The sequence below is a fragment of the Aulostomus chinensis genome, chromosome 19, assembly GCF_037954235.1.
Source record: "Aulostomus chinensis isolate RoL2024-O1b breed Wild chromosome 19, RoL_Achi_v1.0, whole genome shotgun sequence".
Classification (NCBI taxonomy): Eukaryota; Metazoa; Chordata; class Actinopteri; order Syngnathiformes; family Aulostomidae; genus Aulostomus; species Aulostomus chinensis.
In genome coordinates this window covers 19,803,940-19,830,804 of record NC_141338.1, presented here as the reverse complement: position 1 = coordinate 19,830,804, position 26,865 = coordinate 19,803,940, and the positions used below count along the sequence as shown (strand labels likewise).

General features: G+C 45.8%; 1 protein-coding gene across 1 annotated transcript in view; it reads right to left on the bottom strand.

Annotated features, from left to right (window-relative positions):
• The window catches only part of LOC147244312 (ephrin-A5b-like), an 80,084-nt gene that overhangs the window by 1,309 nt on the left and 51,910 nt on the right, over positions 1–26,865 (bottom strand). The window contains exons 2-5 of the mRNA XM_086187927.1: positions 11,331–11,623; positions 2,554–2,619; positions 2,360–2,440; positions 1–1,609 (exon numbers count right to left, since the gene is read on the bottom strand). The exon at positions 1–1,609 is cut by the window's left edge and continues 1,309 nt beyond it. Of these exons, the coding sequence (XP_086044053.1) occupies positions 1,485–1,609; positions 2,360–2,440; positions 2,554–2,619; positions 11,331–11,623 (565 nt within the window). The 3' untranslated portion in view covers positions 1–1,484. The remainder of the gene's footprint in view (positions 1,610–2,359; positions 2,441–2,553; positions 2,620–11,330; positions 11,624–26,865) is intronic.

The window sequence follows — 26,865 nt, the reverse complement described above, 5'->3', positions numbered from 1 at the left end:
AATACCGCCCGCCCAAAACTTGGCCACTGAAACGTCTTCAGCCAGAGAAAATGGGCGCCGTTTAAAGCGAGGAGGCCTAACCCTGCCAAGGACACGATAGGAACCAAAATGATGACTGACCTCACTTTAGGCATGGACACGTCCCTGAACTCTTAAGAAATCTGTCAGTATATACAACAGCTGTGTTATGACAGTGATTCACAAAAGCAAGAGTGTCGTAAGAAAACTACAGTTGTGACAGTCGTTAATGATCAACTTGAAACACAAATATTCTACCGTTTCTACACCCTGATAAAACATCAGACTTTTTTTTTCTTCTTCTTCTTCCTGGACTTTGTTAAAAACAAACAAACAAACAAACAAAACATGTCTTCCATCTGATACATAAACCGTCTCCACTTTATGATTGTACCAAATGGTCTGCGTGTGTCGAACTTGATGAGTAACTCAAGTGAGAGTGTGTTTTTTTTCATTATTGCCTTTCCACCAAACATACAGACTAACCAGAACAGAAAAAAGCACAAGGACTTCACAATAAATAGGAAAATACATGTTGCCAGGACAAAACACCATACAGACTTCTACTCGCCGTTCAAATATTTTACTGTACACCCGTGTTTGCTGCTACAATTGAATTATGTGACTTCTTCTTTTCTTTTTTAAAAACAAAACAAAACAATCATTAATCCTTAAATCGCCCCGATCCGAACGCTAAAAGATGAGTGCTTCCTTAAATCTACTCTCAACAAAGATCCTCCACAGTTTCAGACGATGCATCCTTTTTAACCTGAGAGGAAGGTTACGTCATGAAAGGCCCCGCCCAACACCCAACGCCCTCGGAGCAACGTCATCCTGTTTTGTTTTTTTTCCACCTCCGTACGGCCCACGTGAGACGTGTCACTCCAAGACCTTCTGTGACCACTTTAACGTGAGAGTTGAACACAAAGCGTTGGGCTGATAATCCTGATCACGCACGCACGCACACACACACACACGCACAGACAGACACGCACGCGCGCACACACACTCACACAAAGTTAAAAGTCTGTAAACTTTGACGCTTCTTTACGCTTCAAGCTTAAGAGTGGACTGATTGTATTGTCTGTGTCGATGTGTGTAGAAAAGCTTTTACGTGTGCTTGTCTTCAACTCAAATTCATGTTAAATATCTGGGAACAGGAAACTCTCCTCACTCCTTTTTCGTCAGGGGTGGGGTTGGGGGGGCTTGACCATCAGCACTCGCCATAGTCAAACAATCACGCTAGTTGGCATTTTCCAAAAAAACAAAGTAGGCTTTGAAGCCAAAGTCCTGTCCTCTCTCTTTTCACTGAGAGACATTGTCAGTGTTTTTCTCTTTCTTTTCTTTTTTTGTTGTTGTTGTTGTTGTTGTTGAAAAAAGTGCTCCTTGAGGGAGGGGTTGCAGGGGAGGGTAGCCTGTGCTCCAATCAGGACAGTCCACTCCTGGGAGATTCTTCAGACTGGGCGCTATAATGTCAAGATGGCAGCCAAGAGTAGGAGGGCAGAGCTGAGCAGGAGGACTGAGGTGCGGCGCCGGCAGGCAGAGCTCACGTCCCTTCGAGACGGCTCTGGGGACTCGTGACTGATGTCGTCTGGAGAGAAAGAGGAAAAGAATGAATACTGACACGTAGAGAAGGACCTGGAAGTTTGGTTGAAAAAAATCGGTGAGCAGCTTTGATGTGATCACCACATCTGGATTACACACACACACACACACAGAAAAACAAATAACCCCAACTTTTTAGGCTCCGAGGGCCCAACATGAATTGTGCGTCCGCTGGTGTGGGGTCACTGCGCGGGGCCAAACTGGGTGGAAGCAGGGTGATATTTGCACCTCGTGAACCCGCTGGTCTGCTCCTTCACGCGAAATCCAAATACGATCAGGTTTCCCCAGCCTGTCACTACAGCGCAGACACACACTCGGACGTGTTTAACAGCATCCGAACAGAAGTGAGCCAACGAGCGCCCCCTGAGCGCTTTCTTCTTCTTGTGTTAAGAGCAACGCTACACACACCCGGGTTTGAACAGCTGTCCTTGGTAGGAAATTCCATTGATTTGCATCCAGATTGGACAGCCTGACCCAAGCCCCTAATCCTAATCCAAACCAGCTGATGCCTGACCCGACCTTTAACGTGACCTCAGTTCAGACCTGGACTTTAACCAGGAACTCAGAAAAAAACGATTCGCTGAATGACGACTGGTCAACGTCTCCGTGAGAACTAGGGACCCTGATAAGGTTGGTATTTACACGTAAAAGGTAACAAAACACATAAAAACCAAGTACAAATACACACACACACACACACACACACAGAATAATTTGCATGCATATTCCCACCAACCTCTGGGTTCTAGGGAGTTGTGACTGTTTTCATCAAAGTCAACCCCTTCCTGCACGTTCCCAGAGTTTCTCACACAATTGTCTTGGTAAAACAAAGCAGAGAGAGGGGGACGTGTCAACGTGCACAGCCGATCACAAGCTAGAGCACAACAGAATGGAAAACTGGTAAAGTAGACGCAATAATCTGGGACTTACTTTGAGGCCTGACAAAGACTTTGAGCCGGAGGCAGCTCCTCCTTCCCTTGGTGTCGGTGATAGAGGCTGAGGAGACATCACGCAGAGTTAAGCAGGGAACATTTTAGACGTGTTATACATTCTTTCTTGAATGGAGATGCAAATCAAATTTAGCATTTTTTGTTCCATGTTATCACAATGTTGCTCATCTTATTCTGCTCAGTAGCTCTGAGGAGGAGAGGTAAAACGTCCCGCTAACATCTGGATCAAAACAAGGCTCCGTACTCAGACAAGTATCAAACCTCAGCATTTAAAGAGTTAATGTTCAGGCACCTTCAGGGTACCTAAGCGAATATTTTCCAAACTTTTCCACGTCTTTACCTCACGTCAAAATGACTTCAACTGAAATTATTCGGAATTCAAATCCAAATAAATAAATGCATTTTCCCACTTTGTCCTTTAACGAGCAGTTCGTCTTCAACACCAGGAGCCAGGGCTGTGGCGACAGGACCAAATGACTGCAAATGTAAAACGATTTTGTTCACATGGAAAAGACGATCAAGAGTCAGTACAGGCGGCCCCTCTCTGGAGCCACGCCCACTACTGAGCCACACCCTCGATGGAGCCACGCCCACGGTGTAGCCACGCCCCTCTGCCCACTGAAAGCCAGGGTTCGTCACCAGTGTAGCCAAGTGCTTGCTCATAGGGGAATTGTTGCCTCTCTTTACATTGAGTTCAAAGAAATGCAATGACATTCAAGACTCCGCTGCTTTGGAAAGAGTTGTGAGGAAACCATTAATGTGATCAGGGCTTCTGATGTCTATTGATCTACTTATTGATCTGCTTCTTATTTAGTCATTTATTTTCATTGCATTCAAATGTTTGAACGATTTTTCAGGGTTTAATTATTTTTTGTTTTTAACCCCCCCCCCCCTTATTAACGTACTCGTCTTTTTTTCTCCAGATGAACATGCGTGCTCTCATCGGTTTGATGAGGAGGCCCTGGGTTCTCATTCATCTCCACATAAACCAGGTTCACGCTCACGTAGAACAACGCGCTCACACGTTAAGTGATAAGAAATGTGCGTTTTGATACGAACACAAAAACAAAAATAAAAGCCAAGACGTAAGAAGCCTCAACACCCAACGTCCTATCCGCGCCAGACCGAGTGCAGCTGCGCCAGCAACAGGGAAGTCATGCTGACACATCCAGTCGACTCAACATTCTGCAGCGCTTCACCTGTGACCCCTCCACTCTGGAAGCTTCTTCATTCATAAACATCAGCTAAGCAGCAGAAATGAACAAGCTGAGGTCCCGCTGAGCTCCAGCAGACATATTCAACACACAATCTCCCAGCCCAGAGACATTCATCTCCCCTGCTAGCACGTCCCTCTCACCCTGGACGAGAGCTCCTCTGCTCCATGTTTTACGACACGTAACAACTCAACGTCACGCTCCCGTTTCCAAGTAATATGGCCACGGAGAGTCTCTGCAGATGTGCAGCGGGCCATTATTCTGCGATTCACAGTCTCATTTCCTGTGCCTCCTAATTTTGAGAGCCCATCATTAAAAGTGTGTTTTCAGGTTGCTGTTATTTCTTCGTGGCGCCTACGAAGCCAGACGCTCGTCTTCTTTCGTCAGGAATATTTCTTTCTATTTTGTCCTGCCTATCCATTCTTATTCAGCTTTTTTTGTTTTAGTTTCGGTTTGCCCTGCCAATCTTCACCCCTCTACTCAGTTTGTGTGTCTGTCTTCTTTTCATTAGCCTTGAGCGTCTGACATCTGGCCTTTCCTGTTGACAAAACACACACACACACACACACACACACACACACACACACACACACACACACTTTCGGTATGTGCTGTATGGATTCCCGTGTCGACGCTCTGTGTGATAACACATTCTGGTCCAGGAATTAATTCCTTATAAAAACCAAGTCAGTGTTTCCACTGTTGCCCATGACTCAGGCTCTTAATTCAAACGGCTCTTTCTCAGATGCAGTGCAGCTGGGGGGGAGATGAAAATCAGCTCTGAAACATCACCATGAGAAGTGCGGCCACAGAGGGAGGAAATAAACCAGAGGAACCACGTCAATCACGCCGCTTCTGCCTGTGTCAGCAGGTATCAGGTAACTTACCTCACACGCTGACGGTGGCTGGATCAGACACCCTCACTGTCTCAGTATCTGGCCTGAGCTCTGCCTGTCTGTCTCTCTCTGTCCCTGCCGCTCGCCCGCCTGCGCACCAGCTGGAACTTTCTTTGACGCTAACGCAAAGCATCGTGGGACACGTAGAAAAATGATGTCCAAAGCTCCCATTTCGAGTTTTTCTATTAATCCGGAGAAAAAGTCTGATTGTTGTTGTCAAAACACTAAAAAATAATATATTTTTTTAAAATTAATATTATTAAGTAGTATTAGTCGTAGTGTTAAACCAGCAGCATCCTATTTCAAACCTACAAAGGCCCGGCTTGATACATAAATTCCCATCAAAATTCTGCTTTTTTCTCCCCCAAATTTCCATCAGGCGACTTCTTCAGTCACCCAGGATGTGTGACACTAGTTTTCCTTTTTACTGCTGAGTCAAATGTCGTCCAAAAATGTGTCGTACATACCAGACAGAATCCCTCAATTAGCAGCATCCCTGACAGAGGGGCATGTTAGCAGATTATTTTACATACAACAGACACTCAACATGCGATTGAGATCCTTTTTTCTTGTCTCCAGTAAATCAAACATGGGTATCTTGGAAACACGCTCTTCCCGCGCTTTCCGTTCAGGATTCTTTCCTCTGAGGAGTTCGCTGGGATTTTCTTCCCTCAGACAAATATTTACATTTTTGCAGCACTAATTTGTTATCAAGAGGAATTCTGTCACGCAACATTCTGAACCGCAAAATTTACTTTTCACCAGTTTAAAAAAAAAAAACCAAAACGAAACAAAAAAACAAACAGTTGACATCCGCAAAAGGTGAAAGACGTCTCTGCTGCGCGCCACAACACTCAGCATTCGTAGTAACAGGAGCTGCGATCACTTTTTAAATGGTAAAAATGCCAAACCACTTTAGAAATAAGAAAAACCTCAGCGGCCGGAGGGGAAGGACACAGCCGCCTCTGCTTCCCTTCAGTAAGTCACTCTGGTCGAAGCACAGGAACGGAGCCTGAGGCGTCAAACGGCAGCGAACACAGCACGCTGAGGTACGATGGTATTCTTCTCAGTGCGTTCATTTTAAAGACATAAATAGCCACTTGTTTGTTGTGGTACAACGTTTCCACTTCTGTAAAGTGCAGTTTTGGGCTGGAGCCGCCCCATGAACGACAGGTGGCCTGTGCGGGGTCCTTCATCCTCCTAACTGTTGTCTCTCCGCCATCAGAACCCAACAGCGGCAGGCTCCAGGGAGCAGACTCTTTGTTTTTGTCAAGTCTTTTACTCTTCCTCATTCTCCTCTTCCACAGTGTCATTCTTTGACATGAATTCATCTCATTTCTCAGCCACTCTCATCCTGCCCCCCCCCCCCCACACACACACACACACACATTACAACACATAAGCAGTTACGCCGCTGTCTCCCTTCCTTTCGCTCATGTCTGCCTCTGAGGTCAGAGTCTGGCTTTACTGTCCTTGAGCGACACTCTTGTGCTTCACCCTGACTCGAACTCTGCCTGCAACGCCACACTCTCGGTCCGCTCGCACAGACGCAGTTCCACCACGACGAAGGTGAGCTCTGCTAGCACGCTTACCTGCCCAGACCCACTATACATATTCAGTTATGAGCCACCACCTTTGTGATCACCGCGGATACACAATATATACCAAAGATCAGTGTTTTGAGCGTGTGTGTGTGTGTCTGTCTGTGTGTTGATCAGTTTATCTTGGGAAACAACGCTCTTTGTCTTTGCTTCAGCCGTGAGAAGCCAAAAGGAAAGTGCTGGGGTGCTTTGCTGGAGGGGCTCATGTCATTATCGATGTAGATCTGTTCTGGGTGCACAGAGCAGGACTCTGGCATTTGAACAAGGGCTTTACAGGGAGACAGTCATGTCTCTCTCACGGGGCGAGCCAGACTCTCAACTGTCTCCTCTAAAAATTGGATTTCTATCCCCCGAGATTAGGATCAGGCTTCCCCCGCTCTACTGCAGCTCTATTAGAAAAACATGCCGCCCTCTGAGGCCAAGAGAAGTTGGCGGTGCAGACTTAGTCGTCATCTTAGTGACCTTTGACCTTGTAGGACCAGAAGAACGACTGATGCTGCACAAGGCCTGCTTTTCTGTTTCTGTCTGTCTGTCTGTCGACCAGACAGTCCGGCCTGTAGTCAGCCCCAGGTGTCATCTATTTGACGTGGCTCCGCCTCTTCTTCCCCTCTGCCTGGGGTGTATGGCAGTCACCACACAGGAGGACAAAGGAGTGCCTGTCTTGCATGAGATAGGCAGACACGACCCCGCCCGCTGCAAAACGCCATTTACATGGCCACTTAACAGATTCCTCCACCTATTTGATGTATAATACTGGTATTAACGATCTGCTATTGTTGGGCTTTGGTGCAGCAAGACACAGCTGACGTGGAATGAGACGCTGAGACCAGCAGCTGATGAAACAGAGACACCGGGTCACAATTAGCACTTCTGGATGGCGATGTTTCTGCCGGGAAAAAAAACAGCACTGAAACACAAAGAGATACCCGCGTGTTTCAGCTCAAACGCGTGAAAGTCTCAGTGCCGTGCGCAGCGTGGCATGGTGTATGTCAGACATCCCAGCAAAAAAACAAAAAAAACCAAACTGACTAATTACAGCCGCATTTAAGCATCCGTTTGAGTTGATGCAATCAGTCCCATGTCGTGAGAATGTCGACTGACAGAAGCGTTCCCGGATCTTCCTGAATACAAGGAATGACCAGGATGCCTTACAACCACATTAAACGGTTGTGGCATGACATCGTTTAAAATAAGCGCCAGCACCAGAAAACTCCGGGCGGTGGTTGTTGCTTTGTAATTTAGAAAGCTTCATTTCATCTGACTACAGCTTGATGAAATGAAATTCACCGATGAAAAATAAAGCTTTACAATCTGTCAGTAAAGTTAACGTGGACTCAACAGACGCAGAATTTAGCTGAATCAGGGAAAGTGAGAACAAAAGTACTCCAGCTGCTGTTCTTTTGTGTTTCTGTGTCATTTTAACACGTTTCGCTTGACGCTGAAGGCTACATCGTTCACACCTTCTCCTCACAAATTTTTCTGTGTGATTGTCCTGTCAAATCGCAGGCTTCAGTGGTTTCCTGAGGGCCGACAGACAGAAAATATACAAACACACAGGGCTCACAAACAGCGACAGGCGCACAATGTTTGTGTCACTCTCGGGTCAGCCTCCTGTAACTCTGGCCACGATCCACGTATGACAACAAGCGATGACCCGACAGGCTCCTCCCACACTCGAACAAGGTTTCTGCCCTGAGCTTTCGATGGAAACATCCGTTTGATCGCAGAGCTGCGATCGGCTTCCACACTGGTTGAAGTCGTTGTCAAATGTGAATGCGTGCTCACATTAAGACGGCAAACTACAACATCCCAGATTATTTTGAATGAGGGTTAATCAGGCTTAATTCGTTATGTGTGGCACGAATGGTTACACCGACACAAGAACTAGATCCCCTGTTACGTACGTCAGCTTAGAACGGCAAGGTGAGGCGGGCCGCTCCAATCAGAGGGAGGTTAATTATCAGCATCGCTGGTCTTCAACTTTAGCCTCTTCAACTTTAGCAAACAGTTTTTGTTGCTGTTGTTGTTATGGCGATCAACCATGCGCCTCCTTCTCGTCTGGCTGGGAATGGAGTTGAGCTGCACTGGAGATGTGCATATTGTAGGAGCAAAATCATAAAAAAGAATTGCTTTTTTGTGGAAACATGAAAACACCCATTTAAAAAAAAAAAAAAAAACCCAGAAAGCAACACAAAGAGGGTTTCAAAGCCAAAAGTAAAGTCTGTCTGCACTGAAATCTTTTGGTTGGCTTGGAGAACTTGTTGCACGTAGCTGGGGAGGATCGGGAATGTCCTGAAAATCAGACCCGTCCAGGACTCTGGAGTTGAGTGAGGTTCAGCTGGAGGCTAAAACACATCTGCTGCTTGTGTGAATAGTGAACAATACTTCATGAGTTGATATGTCAGTGAACTTTAATTAACAAGTTCGTTGTCAGATTGTACTCAGCGACGAAGGCGTTATTTTGCTGCCACTTGCAGTGACGGGAGCTTCAGAGTGGCTTCTTCCCAGCAGCCGCAGACTGAGCTCAGGCACACGGGTGTTGTTGAGTTTTAACCCATTCATCTCACCAAAAAACTTGCTTTGTAAAAACAATGGAAGGAATAATTAAAAATCAAGTCACAAGAGCATGATTGCAGGACCCTGATGGCTCCTGGCGCTTCTATGGGCTCTACGCATGCCTACGATGTTGGTGAAACAAATCTTGGTACGTTCCTTGAGGTGTCATTGTATTTTGTTATTTCATCTGGTGCTCAGCTCCTGGCTTCTCAGGAGGAGAAGCTGTCTTTCCTGAACAAGGATGTGATGGATGAGTCACGAATTCTAGTCAGCAAGAGAGAGTCCATATGGCCTGAAACCACTCAAAGCCATATGGGCTGTCTCTCTGCACACCCCTCTCTCTCTTTGGACCATCCATCATCATCAGAGTCTCCAAGAACATCATCTTCATGCTGTTTCACATCCACCAGAGCCAAGAGAACAAGCAAAGGTGCATAGAATACATTTTTAAGGTCATCCAAGGAGTTTCAGCATAACATCAACACTCAGGCCAAGCTAACAGAAGACCGCGATTTGGCTAAAAGATACGATGGAAGAGGAACACCTTTATGAAGGCAGCAGTGCAATGAGGTGCCTAACCTTCTCGTACCATCTAGTCATAGACTGGTGCGGAGAATGTGAAGACCTGTGCACAACTTGATTACGGTGACACTCTGTGTTGTTATTTTTCATTATTCAGGTCTAATCCAGAAAAAGAAACACCAGCTTCTCATAGCAGAGGCAAAACCGCTGCTTTGAGATGAAATGATTAATTAATTGGCTGATTAGTCATTAGAGCATAATCGGCTGTTGGTTGATGCAGATTTCAACACGTAATTATATGGTGTTTTTCTTGTAAATGATGTCCTCATGTATCCAGTAGGGGGGGCTCTGACTCCTCTCGTGCTCCATAGCAACCCCACAGAGTGAGAGTGCAGTAGTGAACGGTACTGAAAAGCCAACAGCGCATGCGTACTAAAACCCAGCAGTTTGCCTCAAAGGCAAGTTCATGATAACTAGTTTGTGAAATAAACACAAATAACTAAATAAGTTTCCCATGACGCGCCTCGTTGTGTCTGTCACGCTTCCCTGATATCATCAGTCGAGCGTGACCTGATATGTTAGCAAGCTAAAGTTAGTGAGGATAACCTAGCTTAAATATTAGCTCCCTTGCTAAACTAGTTAACCCAGTCAGTCCCGGCACCATGAATGATGTCACGGTAACGTTACAGTACCTCAAAGTAACAAGAACTCTCACTCAGGCAGCTGCATGCTACCAGGCTACATAAGACCGGACCAAGTTAGGCCAACGCTTCGTCGCCCTGCTAAAACCGCTGAGGGCTGCATTTCTCTTCAGGAGCCATGGACTCTGTTTTTTAACTTATGGCGTTGAGGAGGGAAAAGCGTTTCTGGGGGAAGTTTTAACGTCATGGAGGAAAGAAAATGAACGCAGGACACCCGAGGGGCGCATGTCAACTCCTGTTCTACCAGAGACTTTTATGAGGCTGTTTGTCCACCTGCCTCTCACCTACAGATGCACACCTACTGACCTCCTAATTAGACCCTGGGCAGTGTAACGAACACCAGTAACAGTCCTGCCATCAATTCTACTGCAAGTTACCTGAGACGATAGTGGGGGGTTACCTTTCAATTTAAATCTTTGCAACAAGCACGGATCAAAATGATCAAAAGCAGATATTTTGTCTTTTTATATGAAAAATGTAAAAAAAATGTAATCAGCTGCTGTATCAGTTATCGGAATTTTTTTTCCCCTAATATCAAAATCACCCCCCCCCCCCCAAAATCCATATTGATCGGGCCCTTTTCAAGACATTAAGGTTCAGCATGTGGGCGAACCTACCTGATGTACCGATTACTACAACTGATGAGTCAAAGACTGAGAAAAACTCTAGTTGAGCACTCGACTCATTCATTCATTCATCTTCCTTGTCAAAAGTCTGCAGGTCTTAGACAGAACAGAGAGCACTGCTGCCTCAGATCAGGATACCAGCTGACAGTTGGGTTCATCCCCCTGCCACTCATCAGCCTGATTCTCTTCCTGTAAGATAATCCTTTACTGATGATTCACGACTGTTCAATGAGAGCATTGCGGCCCGTCTTCATCGACTCTTTTGATCAGAAGCGTCAGCTGAATACTTCCGCTTTCGTAGGTGAGGCAGGCTCCTGACCTCACCTACGAAAACACGACTTCCCTGCTGCTTGTTTTTCTGAGTCGTCTCCCAGTGAGCAGAAAGCTGAGCTCAGCCTCAGACACTTCACTTCCTCACCTAAATAAAGAGATGCTTTCTTCCTCTGACTCAGGTTTTGGCGTCACCCTCATTCTGATGACTTGCAAAACAAAACAGGGACATTCGTGCTGTCTTGCAGGATTTCCAGTGGATCTGATATTCTGGTGTTAGCGCTGAATACTGGTCAACATGTTGGCAAACCTTTTTTTTTCTTATCTATACAGTTTTCCATTCAGGGAGGTATTTTTAAGTGCATACTCACAGATATAATAATACTCTCTGCCGGGACGGAACTCAAAGCCTAAAGAGAAGGGAGTAAAGAGCTGGAACTTTTCAGAAAATTTCAGTGGTCCGTTCGCCGACAGAGGCCGGTTGCACTCCCAGCGCTTGAAGCCCTTGGCGGTGTGGTCGCAGGAACTGTAGCCATCATAGTTGACCATGTAAAGGACGTAGCGCTCTGCCCGCTCTTCAGACACCGGGCTGATGTAATGTGGACAGTAGACGTCAAGGTAATCGTTAATGCAGACATCAATGTGGTAATCACCCCTGTAAAACCTGCAAAAAAGAGAGAGTTTTTAATAAAACACGGAACATATAGAAGCAAAACATGATGACAACAGAGCTGTTTTCAAGTCAACCACGTCCCTCCAACATCCTCAGAATGGTCCTTCTCAACCTTCCCTTGGTTCAGAGCCCAGCTTTTCATGCATGAAATCAGCCAGGGTCAAAAAAAAAAGAAGCCATTGCTCAGTTTGAAGATGGAGTCTTCCTGGGTGAAGCGTTTGCATTCCATCATCCTTTCAAATGAATGTTAATAACAATATTTTCGCGAGCCAGAAATGGGCTCCAAGTTGCGGCGCTTAGCGGCCCAGTAGAGGGCGGTTAAAGGCCACCGGGTTTGAGAAGCACGCTTCCATTCTCATTTCTCAGACAGAAGCTGCTTGTGTTCGGCGAAGACCACAGAGGCTTGTTCTCGTCTGTTTCTAAAATGTTTGGTGATAACCTTGAGCTGCCACCACGCTCTGCACGATTATTCCTTTTTAATTTCAATTTCGACCTCTTTCTTTTTTTGGGGGGGGGGGCATTTTAAGCCTTCAGATAGCGATAGCGAGTTGAAAGAAACAGGAAACAGGAAGCAGTGGAGTGATGCGTTGTAGAAAGTATGGCGAGCCAGGAATTGAACGAGGGACTCGCTGGTCAGGCCTTTTATAAAATCGAACTACTCGTTATCTGGTCTGGTTGTGTGCTTTTTCAGTTTGTTGTTTGTGTGTGTGTGTGTGTGTGTGTGTGTGTGTGTGTGTGTGTCAGCAATAATATCGGCATGATTAATCCATTTTTGGGGAAGATAATTCCCACAATGGAATCATGCACAATCATACGCTCTTGACCTTTTTTTTTTAAATGATTTATATACCCGGCAACAATATGTGCTGAGTAAGCATTTTCAGCAGAGCCCCTGAAGTGGTGCTCTGTGCTCAAGGGCACATTAGCAGCAGCTGCTAACGTGAGGTGAAAGTTTGTTTGGGGAGCTTCTCACAGCACCGTCCTCTCCAAAGAGTCCTGAATAGCCAACACGTGACCAGGAGAGCTGATACTTGAGGCATCTCTCCAGCACTGCAGCTGAGGAGAAAGGAGCCATGTGGGTCCAGAAACACCCATCCAGGCTACATCTCCTCTGGTTTTGTTTACAGGATCTCATCATGTCAGTCTCAATCAACCTGAGCTTCTAGTGAGACTCCATGGAATCCCTCAGCAATCCGCTGGCCCCCTGGCAGAAACCTCTTACTGCACACGTTAGGCCGTCCAAAGCCATATATCAATGTCAGTGCTCGGCAGTGATGACTTATGCTGGTGCTGAAATTAAAGTCCCATAGCATTACAGGGCTAATCCCCTGGTTAGCATGCGCCTTTAGCAGCTTTAAGAGGATCCCTCTGCAGAATGAGATTTTCATTAGCCCAATATGACAGCTTGATGTAGGAGCCCCTCGTGGAATCTTGGAGTCTGGGAAAACAAGGCCTGTTCTCAACGCTCGTCATAACACAGCCCCAAGATTTTTCGCCTGGTGTTTACTGTAAACCGAGTGGACAAAAGACGGGGGGAGGGGGTGGAGGTGTGTCTGTGTGTGTGTGTGTGTGGGGGGGGGGGGGGGGGTATACCAGGTATTCATTCCAGAGGTGAACGATTGGAAAGACATATTCCCACAGGTACAGTATGAGGTTGCGTTTCTGAGGCTTTTAGCGGAGACTGCTAGGTTTGGACGGCAGGCTGGTTGTGTCTCACAGCTGCTAATGGCCTGTGGTTCAGTATCGCTGACATGCTACGGATGTCTTCAATACCCCACCTCTGTTCATTGACACAGTGACGACCGTCGGGAGACAGTGTTGGAGCACGCAGCCGGCCAATGATACGGATGAACTTGCCAGCAGGACTTTTTTTTTTTCTTCTCATCTGACAGACCAGAACATGCTGGCCGTGGATCAGATATTATGTCTCGCCTCGCTCCTCGCAGAGAGAGCGGGAGGAAGAGTCAGCTGATCTGCAGCCAGGTGAGACTCGCTTGAGACGCAGCTGTTGCCGCTGACACATAGATGTTTGGGCTTTGAGGTGCGCTCTCACTGGGGCCTGCTGGGGGTATCAGGTTGTCGCTACACAGATTGTAAATGTGCTGCGGGATTACTGGATGTCCTACTGCGTTTGCAGGGGCCACAGATGAGCGGATGTTGTGGCATTGTCAGCTATCTTATAATCTTTTTCTCTCACTAATTATAGGCTGGTCAAACCAAAGACATTGTTTTCTGTCTGGCTCTCCCCACCGTACCTCCACCCCCTCCAGTGACAGCTGAGCGTTTTGGCTCCAGGCAGGCACAGCGTGACCTCCCTCAGCCTGAGTTGCATAGCTGCTTGCTGATATTATGACTAGCAGGGGCAAACGGCTCCACGGTATCATGACCTCAGCTAGAAGCTCCGAGCAGCGCATGCTTTGTGCTCCCAGGTCTTTATTAAACCTCGGATGTTAGCTTAAACCTCACTAGTGTCAGCGGCTGTCAATCAAATCTGACCCAGGAGGAACAACTGAGATTAGACAGGATTAAGAAGACCTTCTGATAAAAGCGTTTCTCAGAGAAAGGCGGGAGGATTTTTGCCGGGTGATGATTGTTGAGGTCTTAACACAAACTTCTGGAAATCACTATCTCACTTTTATATTCTATAATTCTACTAATTTTGGCAATGCAATTACCAAAAAAAAAAAAGAAAACCCTGAAAGCTCTGAAATGTCAGTCTTTAGCGGGACACATTCACCTCCACACGGGACCAGAGGCGAGTTCGCAAACCCCAGCAAATAAAACCCAAACTATCTGCATGTCTGGATGCCTCTGCAGGCAGGAGAACAAAAGGAAATGTATGATGAGAGAAATGGACAGCTAGGATCTATGACATTAGCAAGGATGGACGCAGCTTCATGTCCCTTTGTGTTCTGAGAGCAGCTGTGGGTTTATGTTGAGAGGCGCACAGACCGTCTCTGGACCCCGTGACTCTCATCCAAGGTTGTCAGCTCCAGACACGTTTTCAAGCTCATCAGTGTCTGCTAACTGGGTGGGATGCATGAGGCTTTTATCAAACTGCAATGTAAAACTAGCCTTGGTAAGATGAGACGTTTTTAGCAACTATTCTGGCACACGTACAACTCTGAAAAAAGCGCGTAACTTTAGCCGATGTTGTTACCGCAGTGTGTGTGTGTGTGTGTGTGTGTGTGTGTGTGTGTAAATAAAATCTCTGTTCAAAAGAGGCAACTGAGAACATGTACAACCTCTCTAAATCATCAGTGGTCTGTGCAATAAAATCTCAACAGAACTATTTTGTGTTTATTTTTTGCTTCAGGACGCTTCTTCCTATCCCAGCCCTCAGTGTTGATCTCATCCTGCATCTCCATCAAAGGAGATCTTGATGTTCTGGAAACTTGTGTGTTCTGTAACAGAGTACAACTGTGCGACTTCGCTAAGATCGTTCTAAAGAATGGAACTGAAAGCCTGATTGAGGCGATCACATGTTGTGTCTTTCGTCGTGTCACAATGTGTAGTAGATTGAAGGGTGTGTGTGGGCCGTACTGCACATCATGAAGTGGAACGACAGAAATGAGTGATGTTCATCCCCAGAAAGAGCGGTGACAGGACTGCATCTACCAACAAAAGTGTCATGGATGGGGTCCAGTGGTCCAGTGGTCCAGTGGACCACTGGGATATGCATCAGATTTTCTAAATGCTGCTAGAAGCTATTTTATGTGTCATTAACCCTTCAATTTATGTTGTTTGAGCAGCAGAAGGAAGAAAACGACCCGACTTTGAAATCAAAAAACAAAACAAAAAACCCCACATCAGCACAGTTCAACAGTTTAGCGTCCCAGAGAAAAGTGTCATAATGAGCCATTAGCAAATAAAAGCAGCCAAGTCCTAAATCCATTTGTCTTGGGGATTAATCATCCCTGATTGGCTGGGTGACTCGCGGCCACGAGAGGGGCTTATCAATGAATCTGTAACCAGAGCTGTTAGCAAAGCACATATCTATGGATAATCCCTCTTTTCAGCCTGCTCCCCTGCTTGTTTGCTTTCTTTATCCCCATCTGTTGAGTTGGTGTCTCTCGTTGAGCCTGGCAGCGGTAAAGTATGCTGGAGCCAGAGTGGAGGGAAATGAATGGACAGAGGGGGTTTGGTTTGTGTGCCTTTCGAGAGGTAGATGGAAAGAGATAAGAAGTAGTAGTAAAAGGGGGGGGGGGCTGGAGGATCACATGGAGGGAAAGAAAAGCAAAGGAAAGGAAAGGAAAGGTTACAACAAAGTGAATGGGTTTCAGGTATCTGTACTTAACTTGGCTAACTTTTATTTCTCTGACAACATTTCCCGTCGAATCCCTTCATTTAAACACAAATATCTGTACTTTCTCCGTCTTCCATTTGACAGCAGGCTCCTTACTTTAGCTTGGATGCACTCTCTTTTTTACACAACTTCTACTTGAGTAATGAAAATGTCTATACATGCCACCTCTGGTGATAAGTAGAGATAAATACATCCAATATTTTCTACATGAAAGAAACTGTCTCGTTACAGCACTTCAAATGAGCACATATCCACAAACTCCCCACAAGATCAACTCTTTTCTCTGTCCCACCCTGTTCCTTTCAGAGAAATTCATCAGGCAATGATTATACAACATTACACACATAAAATAATGTTCAATTCAAAGCCGCCAGGTGGAGAAACACTCGTTTTATCGGCAGTGAGCAGAGGAGGGAGAGGGCCAAACTGCGTTCAGAGGTACAGGTAGGACGGATGAGGGGCAGCGTCCCAAGATGTGTCCACGGATACACTCATGATACACAAAAACACACGGAGCTCCTCTCTTAACACACCCCCACCAAGTGATCCTTAATCCTGAATTTTGGCTCACTGCCATTCCCACCTTGACTCGAACCTTAAGTAGGAACTCGAAGATGATGTTTTACAACCTGTCTTTGCTCCCCATGAGGAGGAAAGGTCCTGAGTTCTCTGAGTTGCTAATGCTAGCAGTTAGCACACACACACACACACACACACACACACACACACACACACACACACACACACACACACACACACAAACACAGCAGACCTGCAGATATAATCAATTTACTTCTCCAGTAACCAAAGTGTCCCAACTGACTTTTTCTTTCAAAATGAGCTCCCTGCGGTACCCACTAGGGGGAACTCTCCTCAAATAGGGGAAGGGCTCTTAAGTAATGTGAGGTCACCACATGGGGTCTATCCATCTTACTGCCCTCAGGGCTGGCAGGTCTGGATCACCCTCCCTCCACCTGTCCGTAGCTTCATAGCTTTGCTGTGGGGAAATTGAAGCCATTATTACTTAGTAAATTAATCTTATACACACATCTGTCAGTGCACACACACACACACACACACACACACAGCATTTAAACACATTATGTGTTTGCCAAGGTGCTCAGTCAACGATTGGAAAAATGGAGGCTGTAAAGTCAAGACAATTCCCTGTTCCTGGGAACAAAGCCAGCGGAGGTGAATAATTGGCCTCAGATTGAAAACACATTGCTGTTTGGAAGTTCCCCACATACACACACAAAAAAAAAGAAGTACAGCAGAGGCTGGAGTGAGAGAGAGGAACCAGAGACAGGGAGCCTGAGAGTTGGTCTGTTTATGGATCTTGGTGGTCCTGACTTCGCTGATCACGAGATCACAACACGGCGGCAGCCACGCTGAGCGCCGGGCGCGGAGGGAGTTCAAGTCTGCATGCACGTTAGCGTCTCTACTGTCTCGGGAGCAGGGTGCTCCCTGTGTGTGTGTGTTTATCAAAAAAATTAAAAAAAGACTTCTGCATGTCAGTCTTAGAGTTCAGTAGCCTTTTCTTCTCCCTCTACTCATATAATCAAGTAGTTTGGGGAAGTTCCCTCCCTGATTTACATTTATTACAAATCCACAGCTCCAGAATTGTAAGTGACTAAGCAGAAGCATCACTTCTCGTGTTGAGGGTGCCTGGAAGACGAACTAATGGCAACCCTTGAACTCAACTGAATTAAACCAAACTACAATGAGAAAACCTTTTTAAGCTCAGGAACATTCAGCTGACCTCATGGCGCCAGAATAAACCTGGATGCTTTTTAGCCTGAAAGCTAAAAGAGCTCAAAAGCACAACGAAAAAATGTACAAAACCCATCCCAGTGGAGACGTCGATTCACTTTAGAAGAAAAATCCCGAGCTGCACAAACTAGCACAGCGAGTTGTGGAAGAAAGTAATCGCCACTTACTTGATAGACTCACCTGGTGACTGACGGTGAAAGACACGATTAAAGTGACCTGAACTTTTAAAGTATCGTTTCTTTTTTGTGGTTAAACGAAAGCTCTTTTTCCACTGGGCCAGAAAATCCACTCACATCTGGCTTTGGTCTGGAAAAGGCCAGGGTTTAATCGGCATTCATTCCCGTATCAAATGACCAAGGAGCAGGCGCAGGAAATGTATTGGCTTTGATCGACGTTGATATAAACGTAACTTGTGGCCCGCTAACGGCGCTTCGGATCTGCAGCGCACACGTGACCAGCAGTTCAGGCTCCGCTGACAACGATGGACGTGTCATCGCCACGAGTTCAGGTTTGTTTGTTTTCTTTTTTCTAAATCTAGATGATTAAATTCCTTTCAACATGATTAAATAATTGAAATAAGGAGTTTCACGCTCAAAAATTTTGAATCCAAATGTCTCAGGCCAGACGAAGAAAAAGAAAACAACAAAAACAAACAAGTAAAAAAACAACAACAAACAAACCAAGTTGTGTCCTTTCAGTGGGAAAGCCGTCAATCAGCTCTTCTTCGGCGGTTTAAAAAAAAAAGAGACACAAATTATCCTCCTGTTTTAGTGGATGTTCACTCACACACACACACACACACACACACACACACACACTGAGCTGTTAAATCATCGGGAAAATATCAGCAAAAGAAACACAGCAGTACAGAAGTTAGGAGTGTAAGAGCAGTCATGGTATCACACACAGGAAGCTGTCATGCAGGTTATTACCCACAACATTATTCTGGTGTCAGGGAGGTCAAAGCAGCAACAGCAGCATGGGGTTAGTGTCAGTCAACACACACACACACACACACACACACACACACACACACACACACACACACACACACACCCAGTGAGGCTCTCTTATTCAGTCAGTGGAAACCTTAAAGGGCTTCCAGTGTGTGTCATGATCAACCCTGATACCAAAGATGGCTGCTCAGGTTGCCATGATGGCAGTTTACAGCAACGCAAAGTCGCAACCACAGAACTGCTGCTTTCGACAAACACACATAGTGTTCATACCTGAGGGTGTGTATATGCCGGCATGCACGTAGCCAGGCATACAGGAACACACACTTCTCTACATGCTAAAGCCACATAACACCAGGGGCCCCTGTTAAAATAACCCCAGTAAAAAATGTCCCATCAGCACCTGCAGGTCAAGCGTGCTTGGGAACAATTTGCAGGACGCAGCAGGTTACTCAATATAAATGTGAGGACAGCGGCGAGTGTGTATGAATTTTTGAGTGGATGCTCCCACGGAGCACCCAAGCGATGACCTCTGAGCATTAACATCTCATGATGCCTCCCGTCAGACGGGCTGGCCGCCCCGCTGATATCGATCCGACACCTCAGACTCTGAGCTGAGGTCAAGGGTTATTGACAGCTCATTATTCAGCCTGAGAGCCGGTGTTTGGCCAGCGTCAGACTCCAGGTGACGGCCTGACCTCCCTGCTGTCGATCTTAAAAGCTGCTGAGAGATGGACGGTGAGGTTTAAAAACGTCAGTTAATGAACTCAATTCACCGTCCAAATGTTTCTGCTTCATTCGCTTCCAAAGTCTCTGTCCTCCTGCTCAGGTCTCCTTCAGCTCCTCTCCAACTACTTGAGGTTGATGCTAACAGCTTTGTGTGGCTCTTTTTAGTTTGTTGTCATCTACAAGGGTTGTTCACTTGGTTTGGTGTGATTTCTCACAGACACACCCCCCCCCCCACCCCAAAAAACAAAACAAAAAAACAACCAGGGGCTGCTGGTTTTCACATATGGACGGTTGGATATCCCTACATTTCCCATGGAAACCTCTGTGGTCTCTAAAATTACTTAAGAAGCTCTGTCCTCCATCGTTGCTCCGGTATTTGGGAAATAAAAGAACTTCAAATTCTGCTTCATTTTGACGGCCCTGGACAGTCTGCTAGCCAAAACAAGCTAATAGGCTACGAGTGGGCTAAACAGCAGGCCTCTGCCTCCTCTGCAGCATCGCTGGAGTGTCTCAGGGGGAGGATCCATGAATGTAGACGTAACGAAATCTCTGAGAAAAAAAATAAAAGCCTATTATGGCTTTTATTTGATCATTTATTGACTTTGCTCTTTAGGATGAAATGTTTACTGAACATTGGACAAAGTAGGACACACAAGCACAAACACACACACACACACACACACACACAAGACTTCTTACATGGGCTTGCACCTGAAAGTTGCTTGACTCGCACGGCCCTGACCAGCGGAGATCAGGGCTGTGCGAGTCAGACCGTTAACCTCCTCCCCCCCAGGGTCAACCAAGCTCCCTGCATTCCCTATCACTTTACTGCACCCCAGGGAGCCACAGCTTGGCCCACTGCTGGCCCTACACACTCTGAACCCACAACCAGGGGGGAGGGGACAGCGAGGGAGAGAGGAGCACAATGTCTGGACTCAATCACCCATCCACGGCGAGCCGGCGAAGCTCTCTCTCTCTCACACACACGGCGTGCACACAAACCCACATATGCACACCCTAGCACCAGCACTTATCCACTAGTGAGGTCTCACACACATCAAAGTGCAGTGGAGTTGACTTGGTTGAGTAATAGGTGGACGACTAAAAACCAGCTTCACGGCTCTGAGAGAGAAAAGGGAGCGAAAGGGGGTGAGAGGACAACTTTCAAGTTGTGATGGGGGGGGGGTTTGAAGTGGCAGAATGAAAGATTGAGTATTAAGAGAATGTGAAAGAGGGGGTGAGAAAAAAAACACTTCCTTGATTTAGGTTTCCCATTGGTCCTGCCACAGAGGTCACTAGCTCACAGTTCCAACTCTTTCCAATGTCGGTCCACTCCCAGATAAGGTAGAGGGCGTTTGTTTTGAATTTCCCTGGGAAATTACACCCCGTAACTTGCGGCACGGCAGCCCAGCAGGGTTCAAAACCAGGTAGCGTCTCAGGGAGCGGCTCGGAAACGGGAGCAAGACTCCCTTTATGGACGCGTGCAGCTGGCAACACGGGCTTCTCTTTGCCTGTCATAGGCAAGAGAAAGGAGAAGTGAAAGAGAAGTGTCAGGTTTCATAAAAAAATAAAATAGGAAAAACTTCAATAAAATTTCTATTCCTTCTTTTCATCTATTTTTTTTTTACCTCAACAGACAAGGGACAGCCGAAAACTGTAGATAAATGAATGTAAATCGGGCAAAAATGATCCATGAATGTTTAAGTCACGTCTCACGACTTTAATCAGGTAACATCAAACACAGACTGAGGATATCCTTTGGCCCGGTATTCCATGTCTAGACCAACAGCAGCAACTAGCAAGGTTCTGCGTCTCTATGGCATCAATAATACTATTTTTGAATATCAAATGTGTTGACGGCAAATATTTTACTGGATCAAAAACTTTATTTATCTCTCTTATCTTTTTTCTTTACTTTTTTAAAAAATGCGTCTGTTTTTTTTTTTACTGATTTCATTTGCATTTTCCACTCAAACGCCACAATTTCTGTCTGGACTTCAATGGTTTACCTCTGCTTGACCTCTGACATCACGTGGACGGAGTACTGATGGTTGCTAGACTCGCTGTGACGACAAATACCCCAGACCAACAGCAAGCTAGCTGCCGCCCTGCTACATCTGCTAGCAGTTGGAACCTGAATGACATTCAAGTATACATGCAGTATAGTGCAGAGGTACGGGGGGGGGGGGGGTGATGGCATGAGCCCACCACTGTCTTTGCAGATGTGGCCTGTGGTTCAATCCCTTTTTGCAGCCATGAATAAAATACTTTTTGAATCACATGTGGAAGGGAGCCAGCATGGTGGTGCAGGGGACCAGGTTAATCCAGACTCTAAACTGACCGTAGGTGTGACTGTGAGTGTGAATGGTTGTCTGTCTCTATGTGTTGGCCCTGTGATGGACTGCTGACCCGTCCAGGGGGAAGGCTGCTGGGATAGGCTCCACCCCCCATGACCCTTAACAGGATAAGGGGTAGAAGATGGATGGATGGAGATAGGAACATTATTTTCTGTTGCTGGTGTGAAGCGCCAATAAAAGTCAGTTCATCTCACAAGTGAAGATGTCACTCGTGTCTGTGACCCAATGAAGACTGTGATTCATTTCCAGTCATATTTGACCTTTGACCTTGGTGATACACACATTTTTAACAACACATGAAGGAACCCTCTCCAAGGGGTGTTGTTTTTCTCATCTAACTAGACCATAATGGTAAGCATTCATATATCAGGAACCACTGTCCTGGGTGGCAGCAGTCACATGCGCTCATCAGTGTGTCCTCATTGTTTGAATATGAGGACTCATTGGCCTCCTGCAAGAGCTTCCATGTGATCAAAGCAAGGTGTGAGTAAGTAAAGTCTGCAGCCTTGTTGGTCTGAGAAAAGTGGAAACATGGTAAAAGAACCAGTAAGATAGGAAAGCAGCAGTTCAACGGTTGATCTGCTCACAGGATTGTAGAAGCGAGTCCTACATGTCCATCCAAAAGGACTGTGGTTGGAAAACCACTTAGCAAGCACAGCTCTGCCCCTGTCACCTCCTACAGCCGGCCTAGAAGAAACAGCACATGTAGCATCATGTAGGGGCTAAACATAGAAGCGCCGTCCGAGTGCCCCGCATGCCACTGCTGTACCACCTGGTCCGCTCAATCTGCCCCCGCGGGGCCCCTTTACACCCGCCGGCTCTTCACTTTGGCACAGAATGTCTGTCAAAGTCTTGTCAGCCAGTCAGCAAATCAGAGACCATCTCTGATCTGCACCGCCTGGCGAGGCCCGGCTCAGCTTCATACGCGCTGCCTTTAAAAGTCCTGGGCTCAGATTTGCACACTCCACCTCAAGTGGCCGCATTTCATTTCCACACCCGCGGTAAAGTTCCAGTGTCATCACCAGTGGAGGCTCTTCATTCACATATTCAGCAACGCGAAGCCGTACAGTCGGTAATGGAGCATCTTTTAGACCTCCAGCGGACGCATTTCAATGCATATAAAATGGATTCCCACTGCTGTGGAGCACAAATGGGCCTGACAGAGATGTGCCAAAATTTCAACCACGTGATCCTGTACCTACAGACACACACGCGAAAACACAGAGGCGTCGGAGTCAAGAAAGGCGTGCCTACGACGGGAAGCTGTGGAAGACTGGAGGACAAGTGTGAGTGACGAGGGCGAGCAAAAGTCACTCCTTCAAACCGGTTATTTCAGCTCAATACAAGTGAATCCCTTGGCAATCAAACGTTCCAGTTAACAATCTCAAATATCTTCTTGGAAGTGACAAAAAGAAATACTTTTAAAGTTTGAAAAGACTTCCCAACCTGACAGATACACATGGTAAATTCACCGTTATGATTATTATATTTAGCATTCTCAAAAAAAGAAGACAAGGGTATACAAATTCATCTGGATGGGGGCGGACAGCCAAAGGTAAATATATTCAGAATGCATCATTTTTTCCTGTGACTTTCACATTTTTAGTGTATTTACTTATGAGAAATTTCTAAAGGTCATGACTAAATGCAGTACATTGTTACAAAGTGCTTCACGAAAACAATCCAGTTACAGCTTGCAATTGGCAAACGATGCATTTTATACACAAAAAAATAAATAAAAAAATTGCCAATTCAAATAATAATGACGCATAAATGATTTAAAAAAAAAAAATGTACTGAATTTTCCATCTATTTCAAAGGGTTAGAGTGGCAACAAGAAAAGGCCGGTCACACTTGGTCCTTGAACACCCAGCAGGGCCTGCAGCTCAGCTGGTGGGACGCCAGAATCTCAGGCACGTCCAATGAGCTTCAACTCATTTCAATTATATTGAGAAATCTGACGGAAAAGACGGTCAGCTGATCAAATCTATGAGGGGGTTTTCCCAGTTCGGAACCAGATGGGATGAACTACCAGCTCTCGATACGGAAAACTTCAGATGTTAAATACGGACGATAAAGGCTCCGTATCTAAATTAAGTCAAGGGACCAACTACAAACGACAACATGTTAATATTATTCACAGACGCATCTCTTACCATTCTTAGAAAGAAAAGAGAGAAAAACCTCACCAGTTGTTGTCCGCTCAAACACACATCAAACATTCCCACCCGACAGCCGCTTCACGCCCCACAAACCTCTCGCTCTCCTCTCCATGTGTTTTACCACAACCGACACCAGATCAGCTCTCAGGCTGTTTATCTCGTCATGATTACTGTCACTCAGATTAATCAAAACCCGTTTTCAAAATTGCTAGGTTGAAACTGCACATCAGCGGCCGCCTGTCGGTTTGACTGAGGATTTACTGCCCAGATGTGATGACGGGGAGGCTCGTAGAGGCGAGATAAAGCCTCTGTTGATGGATCGCCTCACTGCAAGCTGCTCTCCGTCGCCTGGAGAACACAAGCAGCCCGCTTTTTCAACTCCACAACTTGCAGAGGGCAAGGAGACAAATGTGTCTCTTCCTCTGACACTCAGCGAATCTTTCCTTTTCTCTCCGTCCGCCGCACACAGACGATGTGCACCTGGGTTAAATTAAGCATCTCGCAGCAACCGAATCCTCCCCTCTGCCCATCATTATCGGCATGTTTTAGGGAGCAGACTGCAATGATTAGCCCCAGCCGCTGAACCGTGGGCCATCTCATTTAACACACCAATTGATGTAATTGTTATTGGAGTGGAGATACTAGCCTGCTGCTCACACCACAACACACCACCTCTCTTTCCTTTCTGGCTCACTGTGCAAGTGGCTGGCGACACCACGACTGCCTGCCTGTGTCAGGCAGTCAAAGCAGAGAGCGCCAAAGGTGAGCTGGAACAGTCGGAGTCAAACGTGTGTGAAGGGAGGAGGCACAAAAACCCAGAATTCATCGAGCGTAAATAATCGAGGGAGAGATTCTGGTTCGGCGTCAAGGTTGATAGCAGTCGGGTACGGAAGCTGTCGAGAAAAAGATTTAATGTCACGCAAGTTTGTGGTGAAAGATGAGAAATAAATAATTTCACCTTTCATTGAAGTTTAGTTACAAGCAAAGGTAACTGAAGTCAACTTCACATCTTACTTTCATAAATCTGTCTCGGTCGTGATTTGCATAGCTTGCAAACTAAATATTTCTTATTGCAATGATAAAACTTAAATAAATCACTTGAAATACTGGCCTCCTGAGTTTATTTTCTTTCGTGTTGTCTGTTTGTTGTCTTTGATTTATTTTACTGGAGAGAGGAACCTTTCAAAAAAGAAGTTTCCCACTTTCTAGCTGCATGAGATGCAACTCTGTGACCAAAGACACGATGTGCGTCTTTCTGCAACCTTCACATCTGGGTGAATCAGCTCTGCAGGCGCCTCCGGGATTTGGAAAGAGCAGAATCCATGCAAGCAAACATTATTTTAAAAAAGTCACGCTAAATCCTGGCCGTCATCGAATACGAACCGATACCGAATTAACTGGCCTAGACAAATGATCATCGCACAAATGATTCACAAAACTGCACTCAGAAAGCGTACCCATGCAGTAAAGGGACATAGTTGAGTACTTTATTAAGTACAAATAACTCAAACAGTGGACATCCTGTACAGATGCAGGATTTTGACAATAAATGTCATTGATATGAGATATCGGTCACTTTTTAACACATCAGCATTGTTCCTGTTGTCAAAAATGAGCTGATCCTTCATGGAAGAGACAAGTTTTTATGTGTGTACAAATACACGCTGAGAACACCACGGACGTGTTTCTGTACAAACTGGCCACTATTGGCCGAACAAGTTGTAAAAATCGGCATATCACTAAATGTGTTAAAAAAAAATCCTACATACCTAATTAAGCTGCATCATTAATCATTAGATGTAGCAGCACAGCCACACACACACACACACACACACACACATAAATATATTTATATATAAAGATGTACGCTTTACACACCTGCTTTCATTGTTACTCTGTCTGGATTCCATTTCAGAATTTTCAGTCAAGACTTTTAAAAAGAAGTCCCACAACTTCATTTCTTCTCGACTGAGAACTCATTTTGAGTTGGAAACTGTTCATTTGCCCACATTTCAGTTTTAATTCCACATATTTTGCCTGACTTCTGTCTTTTATGAAGGCATTCATTTTCAACACAAACATTCACTGAATGCGGTGGAGGGGCCGGTAAAACTGACAGAACGAAAGACGCTCGGATCTCTCATCTACATCCTGAGGGGAGAGACGGAAGCGGCAGGGCTGGACCTTTCGTTTTATCCTTCCTCAAAACTGCCATTTCCTCAATCCCTCTGCTTGCTTCTTTGTCTAATCAGACTGCCATTTTAACCCTTCAGAAATAATTATTTTAATTCTGAATGTAACCTTGTCTCTTTCCCCCTCTCTGCCCCCTTTCACGACCATTACTAAACTCTTTCTCTTGCCCTAAATGTCATGTGACCACCATTATCGCCTTGTGGAAAGAGCAGCGTCATCATGTGTGCCATCATTTTCATCCATAACCATTAGGAGTGCTGTAAAAAGATACGACCACTCTCACAGTCTCTTCAAATAATGGACTGTAGGACCAGTTAGACTGCAGCTGCTAGCAATCAACAGCAGACACCGTCATTATTTTTTATGACTTTGAGTACTTTGGCCCTTAATGTACATCCTCCCTCTCCCTCGGTGTTTGAACCCAAAGAGGATGGGCGAATTAACGACGGGACGGGCCATCCAGTTATCAAAACATCTACGTCTCAGCACCAAATAGCAGAGCTCCGCGTTGGACAAGTTATTTGACCAGGGAAGGGTAGCAATTCAAAGTGGTCATTTTACAACAAAGGCCGACCCGTAGCAGCCATGGTGCACCAGTCATGATGCAGGGTTACCTCGCAAAACGAATCATAGACACACCCAAGAAATGCAGACGACTGGTACCTTCAAGGGGGGTAGTGTTTACCACACTCACCGTTTCAGATTGAGATGAACGTTTGACTCTTGAGTGATTCATAGCAATGAAGTTTTCATTTAA